Here is an 11,190-nt window from a genome sequence, read left to right as displayed (position 1 = left end):
TAAACTTTATTTGTGTATTGCCTATGATGTATTCATGATGTATTCGTTGTGATGTTTACCATTTTTGTGTCCCTTTCTTAGGTATAATGTGTAACTATTGTTTAGTCTTGAATTGTATTTTGTAATGTTTAGCTATTAAGTATCATGTCCCGGACGTCCGGCAATTGCTGTGTCTTTGGGTGTTCTCACTGGCGCCAGTTCTTTTGTGTATTCTTGTATTTGTATAGTTACTGTATATATTTCTGGTACTTGTACTAAGTTTCCCTTTGTGTATCTCTTGTGTTTGTATTGTATTTATGTTGTGTTAATGTTTAGGGTGTGCTGTTGACACATTTCGTCCCACACTTTTCTTGTGCCGTTTTTTTTTTTTTTTTTTTTTTTGTGTGTGTTCTCCAGTCGCGGTCATCCAAATTTTCTTTTTGTTTGCTCGGTGGGGTCCCCGAGTGGTGGTGGCCGACCTATATGTTATGGTGACCCTTGTATTTTTATGTATATTTTCCCGTTGTTTTTATTTATTAACATGTATATTTGTTGCTGTATGTTAGTAGCCACCCTAACAGTGTGTGTGTGTATAGAAACATATATATGGAGGCAAATGATGATAGGGGTTGGAGAAATGCATCTTCGTTCTTTCCGTCATGGTCGGCACAATTTTGCAAATCTGTCTCGTCCGCCTTCGAAGAGGGGGAGCCTCGCGTCTGGCGAAGGGCAACTCGAAGTTTGTGGAGGAGGATTCTTCAAGATGCCAAGACACAGCAACCATGAAGAACACTATCATGGGCAGGATAAAAAACCGTCCGGTTGGTGGAACTGCGCCCAGTCTCCATCGTGGAGACCACAAGGAACAGGAGACTGCCTTCGAACAGAAAGAAAGACAATACTAAGGCAGCCGGTGCTAAGAGAAAGCGCCTGGAAGTCCCGCCCTCCGGCAGAAGCAGCAGCAGCAGGACGTGTTGGCTGTGACTGCTGTGAGCCCATGGAGGGCGTGGAGGAGGGAGCCCTGACCTCCGGCATCAGCAGCACCCGCAGAAGCTGCGACTGCTGTGAGCCCATGTCGGGAGTGGAGGAAGGGCTCTGAGGTCTCCGGGGCGTCGTCGTCGTCGTCAAAGATGACCCCCTTATATCTGAGGGAACCATAGGAACCAGAAGAAAAAAGCTCCCTAGAAAAGAAGTAAGATAAAAGGGAGCTTTGGTAAATTGTGCCAGGAAGAGATAAAGAGGGAGTATGTCGCTGATTGGAAGCGCCCGACTCGAGCCACAAGGAAGAAAAAGGCCATTTCGAGACGAAAAACGCTCCTTTGAAAAAAAGAAAAGAAAAAAGGATAGGAGCGTTGGCAAACTGCGTCACCGAGAAGAAAGATGCCTATGCCGCTGAATGAAAGCACCTGGTTCCAGTCCCAACCAAGAAGAAGTCCCTTGTGCCCCTTTGGCCACAGGAGTAGGTCTGAATAAAATCTCCCAGCGGCAGGCAAAAGGAACACGCCAAATTCGGCCTGGGCAGTCAACAAAGGACTGGTTTCACACATTTTTTTGGCTGCAACCCAAATGAAGGTCGCGAGGATGTTTCTCAGGGTCGCTGGGCAGTCTTGCAAAAAGAAAAAAAAACAGAAGTTTGATAATATCATAACGTATATAGATAACGACAGAGTTTGGAAATGACAGAAAAGTAGAAATAAGCAATTGTTCAGTGGTGCAGTAGGATCAGTCCAATAGCATACGCGGGTCCTTCATTTGGGATCATTCAGGAAGAGCTGACCTTTGGGAGCGACGATCAAGAGTCGGATCGCCTCAAACTCAAGAGCAAAAGGTCCCTAAGGGTTCCGCAAGAACAAGTGAGATAAGCTAATGCACTTTTGATTTTTTATTTAATTTCATATACGTAATATAATTAAACACGGACGACATATTCTTCGTTATAGTAATAAAATGAGAAAGATATGGTATATGTTTTTTTTTCTGCGCAGAGGTTCCTTGAGACATGCAATTTATTTTAAAGTTTACGCAAGGGTAAAAAGCTTGAGAAACGCTGCTCAAGAAGGAATGCAAAGGCTGAAAATTCTTCTTCTTCTTCTTCTTCTTTGTGTTCTTCGTGTTCTTCTTAGTGTTCTTCATGTTCATCTACGTGTTCTTCGTCTTCTTCGTGTTTCTTTTCTTCATGTTCGTCTTCTTATTCTTTTTCTTCTTCTTTTGCTTCTTCTTCGTCTTCTTCTTCTTCTTCTTCCTCTTCTTCTTCGTCTTCCTCGTCGTCTTCTTCTTCTTCGTTTTCTTCTTCGTGTTCTTTTTCTTCTTATTTGTGTTCTCCTTCTTCCTCTTCTTCTTCTTCTTCTTCTTCTTCTTCTTCTTCTTCTTCTTCTTCTTCTTCTTCTTCTTCTTCTTCTTCTTCTTCTTCTTCTTCTTTTTCATCTTTTTCTTCTTCTTCTTCTTCTCCTCCATCTTTGGATTCTACTTCTTCTTCTTCATATTTTTCTTTTTCTTCATCTGCTTCATCTGGACCCTAAGGTTCCGCAAAAGGTCCCTAAGGGTTCCGCGAGAACAAGTGAGACAAGCTAAAGCATTTTTTTTTTTATTTAACAAGCACCCGGCTTCGCCGGCCCTGGCTTTGCCAGGAGTGCTTGGCCTGCGGCGAGGCGGGCTCCGCCCCCGGGTGCTTCGCACCCAGCCCTTCGGGCATTGATGATACACATAAAAAAGTTAATAAAACCAAAGATTTTCATCTGCCTTTTACTTAAAACACCTTAGAACTATACATTTAATGTAGTTTCTTCTTTTTTCTCTTGGGTGTGAGTTCTTCTTCGCTGTCCTCTTCTTCGCTGCTATTCTTTCTCTTTACGAAATCCTTCAACATGGTTTTAATCTCATCTATTTCGTAGACAATCTTTTCAAATCTTTCTTCGTTTTTGGTATCCTTAGCTCCGATCTTCTCCTCAATCTTCTCTCCAATCTTCTCTTCGATTTCTTCAATTTTATCCTCCATTTCCCCTCGACTCAAGTAGTTTTCTTCGAAGAGTTCTTCTGGTAAGATCATCGCAGCTACTTCTCCTTCTGTTTTCTCGAACACAGAACGTGATATGCTGACTATGGATTGATCGGGTTCCTCTTCTGGTATCCTTGAGGTTTCAGAGTTATCTTCAAAGATTAAATCCTCCAAAGAAGAAACTTTACTTTTATCCACATCACAGAACACCTCTTCATAAACGCAATTCACCCAAGGTCTCAACTCGTATTCTTCCCCTTTCTTTGTATATCCTGGAAAAACTATGAGGGAATCGTGGCTTGTAACTCTAGAACACGCTACGTATAGTTGACCGTGTGCGAAGCACTGTGATGAATCCAGTAGCACACCACACTTCTCAAACGTCTGCCCCTGGGACTTATTTATTGTCATAGCGTAACAGAGTCTGACAGGGAACTGGTATCTCTTGAAGGCTACAGGGGTGTCTGTTGCCTCTAAAGTAACTCTAGGAAGTAAGATCTGTGTGTTCCTGTACACACCAGTTAAAATCTTTCCAACAATAACGTTCCTTCTCAAATTTGTTACCATAACTCTAGTCCCATTACAGATTTTCGGAGGGCAAATGTTCCTCATAACCATCACAATTGCTCCTTCCTTCAACCTTAATTTGTGTGGAGGAATGGAAGGGCTATCCATAGAATTGAAAACTGACGCCTGAACGTCCATCCCTTCTATTGATTCACAACCGACATCTACGCTCATGTAAACCACTTCCTTACCAATCACTTTATTGTACACAAACTCGTTAATGATTTCGACGTCGTTGTTCGTGGGAGATATTATAGCTCTCTTTTCAAAGAAAGAGACGTTAAATATGTTCTCTCCCATTCCTCTGTACACTCTTTCAACTAACTCTTCTCTGCTGTCAACTAACACCCCGAAACCTTCTCCGAAGTGACACTCTTTGTACTTTCCTTCTCCAACTTCTAATAATTTCTCTGCAAAGTTTATGTTTTCTTCGTCTTCACTCTTAAGTCGAACGTTCTTTATCAGTTCTAACTCTTCGAAGAAAGGCCAAAAGTAACTTGATTTCAGACAACTGTTCAAATCGTCGTTCTTTCCTCCTCCTCTTACAACTGGTAATATCTGTCTAAAGTCTCCAGCACAAACGAACGTCTTTCCTCCCATGAAAATATCAAGACCGGAAAGGTCCCTCAAAGTGATATCCAGGGCTGAGATTGTGTTCTTATTTGCCATCACTGCTTCGTCCCACACAATCAAAGAAGACATAAGAAGCAATCGAGCTAGTTCGGACTTGTGCTTTATGTTGCATGTTTTTCTTTCGTTATGTTCCATCAGTGGTATCTTGAACATATTATGGGCAGTTCTTCCCCCGTGAAGGACAGTAGCTGCTATACCCGAAGAAGCCACAGCTAAAGTCACTTTACTCTTCGAACGAACTGTGTCTAGAAGAAGATTCAAAAGGAAGGACTTTCCTGTCCCACCAGGTGCATTTAAGAAGAACGCTTTGCTTTTGTTTTCCGTCTCACAACCAACACTTTCAATGATTTTATCGTAACAAATCTTCTGCTCTCTGTTTAATAGAGGGAGAGCTCTCTCCACTGTCTCGGACAATTCTTTAGAATTATAGGCTTTCTCCCTCCTTATCACGTTTGAAGACTTTTCTCCATTTCTGGAAGAAGGTAAGCCGTAGTGGACTATGTTTCCTCCTCCACAACTGAAAACTTGTTCTTGGATGTCGTCAAGAGCATCGAGGTATATTTCGTCGTTGTAATCCTTCAACCCTCTAAGATATAGAAAATCACTCGAGAAGAGATCCTTTGTTTCTTCCCAGATATCTTTCTGGTCTTCTAGATCCGAGAACACTAACATGCTAGCGTAAGTCGAACGAAGTTCTTTGCGGTCATTTGTGTAGTTTATTATCTCCAGGATAGTCTGTTTCCAAGTCTCTTCATCTTTTAAAAGACCCATTCCCTTAACGGCTTCCCTGTAAGTTCCGTAGAGTACACCGTCCACCATCCTGAGGTCTTCGAAGGATTTGGGACCTCTCTTGTGGGTTAGAAGCATTCTCATATAGAACAGTTCTACTGTCTTGTTCGTTACAGCTCTTATCCTTCCAATAGCGTGAGTGTTACCTTTCCTCTCCTCCCAACATGATTTCGGAATGCTGTACTTGAAGTAAGCAGCTACTTCGTTGTAAGTTAGGGTGGCTGCGTATTCGTTAACGCTACATAATTTGAAAAATGCTGTCAACTGAGTATCTCTGTTTGCCTTCTTTTTTATGTCTGCCTTTGAGGAATCGGCGTTGAAGAATACTTCGTTTTCGTCCTTTAAATGGAGGTCCAGATTCATAACAGGAGGGTAACTACTGTGTATGGGGAATCTAAATATCTTCCAAGTTGCTTCGTTGGAGTTAACGAATCTTGCATCCGTGAAGTTCTTAATTTCATTGATTTCTTCGGTTCCCTCGGTTTTAGTGAATAGAACTCTGTCACATCCTTTGTTGACGTACTTTGTAACGTACGCTATAGCCTTAATAGAATTTGAACACTCTACGTTTATGTGAGAGTTAAATCTCAAGCAAAGATAGGGGTTGTAAGGCACCACCCATGAGTTGTCGATAGTTACTTCCTGTCCCTTTAACTTTTTCACAAAGGAAAAACCTCCTTCTCCCACAGCTCTTCTCCTGTAGAGAGGGTAGCCGTTGTTTCCGAATTTTATCGTTGAACGGCACTGTTTCGGAAAATCTTTCTGGCACGTCCCTCTATCGTTTTTCTTCCCATTACAACACACGGAGCTTTCATCATAGCCTATGCACGGTCCGTGTATCATGTTAGTGGTAACAATATCATACAGTTCTGGGTGTTTTTTCTTGTCGGGTATCTCGGCGGATATTAGGCTCGAAACGGTATTTTCAGTCACTTTACGTTTCATCCATAGAAGAATGTGAACGTGAGGCAAGCCTCTTTTCTGCCACTCAATGCTGTACAAATGAACTGAGACTTCTCCGAATATTTTATCTGTTAATAACTCTCTCATTAGTTGGTCTACCTTGAGTTTAAAAACACGACTAACTATATCTGGACGATTACAGACGTTAATAGTGTCGCCGTATAGTGTCAATTCTTTCCATTTCGGATTCATAGTGAAAGTTATGAAAAAATCCGGAGAACCGTATCTTGACACAAAACTTAACGCATCCTGTTGCATCTCTTTCATGTATCTCGGGCCTCCCACGAAACACTTAGGAAGTAGCACTCGTTGTCCTTTATGGGCTGAATCACTCTTAAGAATATCGGACCTCTCTTTTCTGATTTCATGTTGGTTAAAACGGATATAATCTAATCGATTTGATTCAGCCTTCACGTAACAGTCAATAACGAACCTCTGGAACAGTGTTCGACATTGAAAGAGAGCTGTGAAACAGTTCTCTCTTTCCATAAACATAGAAGCGTAATATGCGCACGGAGAAATCTTCTTCTCGTTCCCAGCTTTGTTAGCCTTCAGAGACCGCAAAAGATACGTGTAACCCATATCTCCGTTGGGTATCAATAAAGGGTACTGGAACGGATCATAAAAGAAACTGGTGTGATCCACAAACCTAATTTTATATTTCGAATCCTTCTTGGGACTGGTTATCTTTATTAAAAGAGGATCGTGCTCGTCGTCTAGATTCACTATACCACCCACAGTCACATTTGATGTCGGAAGGTGGTAAACTCCTTTATGTTCCTTCGTTTCAAAGTTTTCAACCGCTTTAAGTTGGAGATTCATTTGTGGTATCTCTTTATGCTTTTCAATATGCAATGCTATCAGTTCCCTGGAGTTTTCTATTTCAGACAAAATCTGTCTCAAACACTTATTGTTTTCGAGAAGGTAGTTGAATATTATACGAATTATCTCCTCGTTCTCGTTGTACTCTCTTTCTTCTATTTCTCTTCTGGATTTCGTTGATTTTTTCTCCTCGCTTATAGGTGCTTCCAAAAACAACTTAGAGACTTTATAGGTTCTGAGTCTAATTTGTTCCTCTCTACTGTTATAGAAATAGAGATCTAGGAAGTTATCGACAACCCCGTTAGGTCTTCTCCGTGTTAAGTCCGTTCTCCGTTGAAAACTTTTCTTCGTCCCATACCTCGAGTCTCCTTGTCTCCCACTAATAACTCTGGCCTCACATAACTGGTTCTGTGGTATATAGCACCCTTTATCTTGTACACCATAGCTTTTTCAGCTGCATTTTCCAATTTCTTGGATGTTGCAAAGGAACTGAAACTAAAGACAGTATTAAACCCGATTGTGTTCTTAAGAAATCTTTTAGAAAGAGGGGTAACACCTTCAAATAGTGATTTGAACTCTTCGTTTTTTATCTCAGAGGGTTTCACAGCTGGGATTTGTCCCGATCTACAACACAAACCCTCTGTCTCCCTTTTCCACCTTAAAGCATCACAGTACTTGCACTTTACGTCGCCAAGTTTTCCAATGCTGTGTTCCACAACGTCGTAGGTGTCCCTTATTCGTGCTTTCAAACCACTACAGTCTTCTTCGTAATCCGTCATTTCAAGCTTTATCCCCCCTTCCCAATGTTCCTTCTTTTCCTCCCGGACTTTTTCGAGTAACTTCTTATCTTCTTCTGTTACTAACATTATTCCTTTCTCTTGTCTTGCTAGTATCTCTTTGTATTTCTTCATTTTCTCTCTGTTATTTTCTCTATTGGCTCTAAACGTCTCTGTCTCGAGAAGTCTTTGTTCCCTCTCTTCCTTTTTCCTCCTTGAAGCTTCTACGGCCTCGAGTCTCTTTCTCTCTAATTCCTTCGCCTTTGCTGTAGCTTCTCTTTCCTTTTCTTCGGCTAACTTCTTCTTTCGTTCAGCTTCCTCCTTTCTCCGCTCTGTTCTTTCTTTCTCTTCTGCTTCTAACTGTATTCTTTTCTTCTTCTGTTCTGTTTCTCTTTGGACCTTCTTTATAGCGTGTTTGTTCCTCTTTTCAGCCACTTTGTACTTCTTAAAGATCCGTTCAAGGTAGTGCTTCTGGTACGTCTTATGGCACCACTTTCCTCCGTTATTGGCATAACTCTTGTATCCCGCAAAGTAATGCTTAATGAAATTATCTGACGTTTCTTCATTAATCGCTTCTTCCAATAAGGGAATGGAGAATCTTCGTATTCATAGTCCTTACTATCTCGAAGAATCTTGTTGAGAGACAGAGTTTTCCGATGAAACTCTTTAATGTCCTTCTCCAAACAGAAACGTTGGTTATCAGCGTATAGAGAAGGGAATAAAGAAGAGTGCTCTGCTGTTAACTTGTTGAAAAGCGCTTTATTGTTTTGTACATTTTTCTTGTCTTGGCTCTTCTTCGTGGTGACCCAACTCCAGAAATGTCGTATCCTCCTCTTTCTCTGAGCTTCAGTTTCTTTAGCCATTTAACGATAACCAACTCCGAGAAGGGGGCCGTAGTTCAGAAACCCCAACCCGTTAACTTTCAAATGTACGCTTACAGCTAGGCCGGCGGGGTGTCCCAGAAACACAATGGAAGTCGCAGACACCCCCGGGCCGGCCGACTCAGATCGGGAGCGCTCTAGAATTTTTTTTAGAGAGTTATATATATATATTTACGCAGGAGTTCCTTGATACATGCAATTTATTTTAAAGGTTACGCAAGGGTAAAAAGGTTGAGAGACGCTGCTCTAAAGAAAATGCAAATGCTGAAAATTCTTCTTTTTCTTCTTCTTCGTGTTCTTTTTCATGTTTTTCGTGTTCTTCATGTTCTTATTGTTCTTCATGTTCATCTACGTGTTCTTGGTGTTCTTCTTCGTGTTCTTCGTGTTTTTCATCATCGTGTTCGTCTTCTTCTTGTTCTTCCTCGTGTTCCTCTTCGTGTTATTCTTCGTGTTTTTCATCATATTCTTCTTCGTGTTTTTCATCATGTTCTTCCCCGTGTTCTTCTTCTTCTACTTCTTCTTCATTTTCTTCTTTTGCTTCTTCTTCATCTTCTCCTTATTCATCTTCTTCTTCTTCTTCCTCGTCTTCTACTTCTTCTTTAGCTTCTTCTTCTTCTTTATCTTCTTCTTCTTCTTCTTCCTCGTCTTCTACTTCTTCTTCTTCTTCGTCTTCTTCTTCGTATTCTTCTTCATATTCTTCTTCATCTTCTTCTTGTTCTTCTTCTTCATGTTCGTGTTCTTCTTCTTCTTCTTCTTCTTCTTCTTCTTCTTCTTCTTCTTCTTCTTCTTCTTCATCTTTTTATTCACCTTTTTCTTCTTCTTCGTCTTCATTTCCTTCGTCTTCATCTTCTTCGTTTTCTTCTTCTTCGTCTTCTTCTTCTTTTTCTTATTCTTGTCCCTCTTCTTTTTCTTCTTCTTTTTCTTCTTCATCTTCTTTTTCTTCTTTTTCTTCTTGTTCTTGTCTTTCTTCTTTTTCTTGTTCTTGTTCTTCTTTTTCTTCTTCTTCTTCGTGTTTTCTTCTTTTTGTGTTCTTCTTTTTCTTTTTTTCTTCTTTATCTTTGGCTTCTGCTTCTTCTTATTCATATTTTCGTCTTTTTTTCTGCTTCTTCTTCATATTCTTCTTCTTTTTCTTTTTCTTCTTCGTCATTTTTTTTTCCTTTACATCTTTTTCTTCACATTTTTTTGCTTCTTCATCATTTTCCTCTTCCTCTTCATCTTTTTCTTCTTCTTTTTCTTCTTTTTCTTCGTCTTCATGTTCTTTTTATTCTTCTTTTTCTTCTTTCCTCTTCCTTGTCTTCGTCTTCTTCTTTTCTTTTATTCTCTTTCTCTCTCTCTCCATCTCTCTTCGACTCTCTTCGTAAGTAAGGCAGTGTGACTTGGTGTTGTAAAATGGGCAGTTGGTGATGAAGAGCACGTCTCTAAATTAAATGAATTGTGTTACTACAACCGTAAAGGGCTAATGAGTTATGCAGAAATATTTCTCTTCATAAAAGTAATACAACGAAGTTAAAAAGGGAAATAAGGCGCTTGAATTATTCACAGTAATAACCTAACTGATCGCTTTTAACCTTATTCAAAATATTTCATCCTGGTGATAAACGACACAGGATTGTGGCGTCTGGCCACTTTGAAGAATCCAATAGCTTCTGTATTGTGATGCACTTCGTGAGAGTCAAAGGCAATAGTCATTCTTTGCCTCCACGGCGGAACTCCGAAGCTCTTGGTCCGTTTCAAAAGGAAGAAGAGTATTACGAAGGTTCCTGTCTTTTGACATGTGATATTCTTGCCTTTGATCTCCCGGAGCTATTGAATGTAGACCCTTTTGTTTCGTTGACCCTGTCCTTTCTAGCCCTGGGCAACTCATTATTATATGAAAAAGTAGGTATTGTTCCAGTACGTTCTGTTTGGTTTAGATCGTAATATTTTCTAGCATTTCTTAAAATCTGCTGTTGCACAATATTCTCTATGGTCTTCCAGTTACAAACTTTCCTCACCCCTTTATGTCCTGGAGATCTCTTTCTTGCAATTCTCATCATCAATTTCTGTTTTTCATTCTCTCCTCGTATATCTTGGTTTATCCTCTGGTCCTGGGGGGCATGATTTTCTCTTTATGCCTCACAGGTTCGCCGTGTACTACTTTCCTTTCCTCTATTTTGTCTCGTTTTCATCTCTGTCATTTGTTGACACTCTCCCCTTGCGCCTTCTTTGCGCCTTCTTCCTCTCATTTCTTAAAGTTTTCTGTATTTTTTTCTTTTACCATTTTTTCTTCTTTGTCTCCTTTCTTGCGTCCCATTTTCACGTATGCTCATCCTTTTGCCCTTCCTTCTCTCCCTTCTTGCTACGTTTCAGAAAATTTCTCTTAATTATTTCCTCCTTTGTCTTGCCTGTAATTTCTATATGTATTGTTATTTTTGTTGATATTGTCTTGGCCCTCCATCTCACTTCTCAGATATTCTCATTTATGGTTGAACTGTTTGCCTTCCAGCCTCGTTCTCTCTCTCATCGTCCATATTCCCACTCTTTCTAGCCTCGCTTGTCTTCTGCTGTTCCTACTTACGCTTCTCTTCTCGCCTCTGACCCTTCTCCCCGTCATTGTCCTCCTGTCCTTGTTCCTCTTCCTCCTCTTGTTCCTCTTCTTGTTCCCCTTCCTCCTCTTGTTCCTCTTCCTGTTCCTCCTCTTCCCACTGTTCATGTCCACCCTTCTACGTCCTTTCCTGCCAATTCTCCTTCCACTGCACCTCCTCCTCCCTTCCCCTCTCCCTTCTTCCCTCACCACGTCCTCACA

At 40.7% G+C, this 11,190-nt stretch overlaps 1 protein-coding gene across 1 annotated transcript; it reads right to left on the bottom strand.

The window, feature by feature from the left end:
• Window positions 1–1,727: 1,727 nt before the first annotated feature.
• On the bottom strand, window positions 1,728–7,527 carry LOC143030252 (uncharacterized). The gene is made up of 5 exons (XM_076193410.1): window positions 7,107–7,527; window positions 4,780–6,951; window positions 4,088–4,419; window positions 3,206–3,802; window positions 1,728–1,811 (listed from the first exon to the last, which is right to left on the bottom strand). The coding sequence occupies exons 1-5, from the start codon at window positions 7,525–7,527 to the stop codon at window positions 1,728–1,730; spliced, it is 3,606 nt and encodes a 1,201-aa protein (XP_076049525.1).
• Window positions 7,528–11,190: the final 3,663 nt, after the last annotated feature.

Source organism: Oratosquilla oratoria, chromosome 12, assembly GCF_046742065.1.
Source record: "Oratosquilla oratoria isolate Oo_2021 chromosome 12, ASM4674206v1, whole genome shotgun sequence".
Classification (NCBI taxonomy): Eukaryota; Metazoa; Arthropoda; class Malacostraca; order Stomatopoda; family Squillidae; genus Oratosquilla; species Oratosquilla oratoria.
The sequence above is the reverse complement of the archived record's forward strand: the minus strand, read 5'-3'. Positions and strand labels throughout refer to the sequence as shown.

What these genes read in the sequence shown, in the direction of transcription:
- LOC143030252 (XM_076193410.1), bottom strand. Translation starts at nt 7,527, where the DNA reads ATGACGGATTACGAAGAAGACTGTAGTGGTTTGAAAGCACGAATAAGG. An exon ending in AACAAAGGATCTCTTCTCGA is followed by an intron (nt 4,420 to 4,779) that starts GTGATTTTCTAT and finishes ATCTTCTTCTAG; the next exon opens with ACACAGTTCGTTCGAAGAGT. An exon ending in TTAGACAGATATTACCAGTT is followed by an intron (nt 3,803 to 4,087) that starts GTAAGAGGAGGA and finishes TTCTTTGAAAAG; the next exon opens with AGAGCTATAATATCTCCCAC.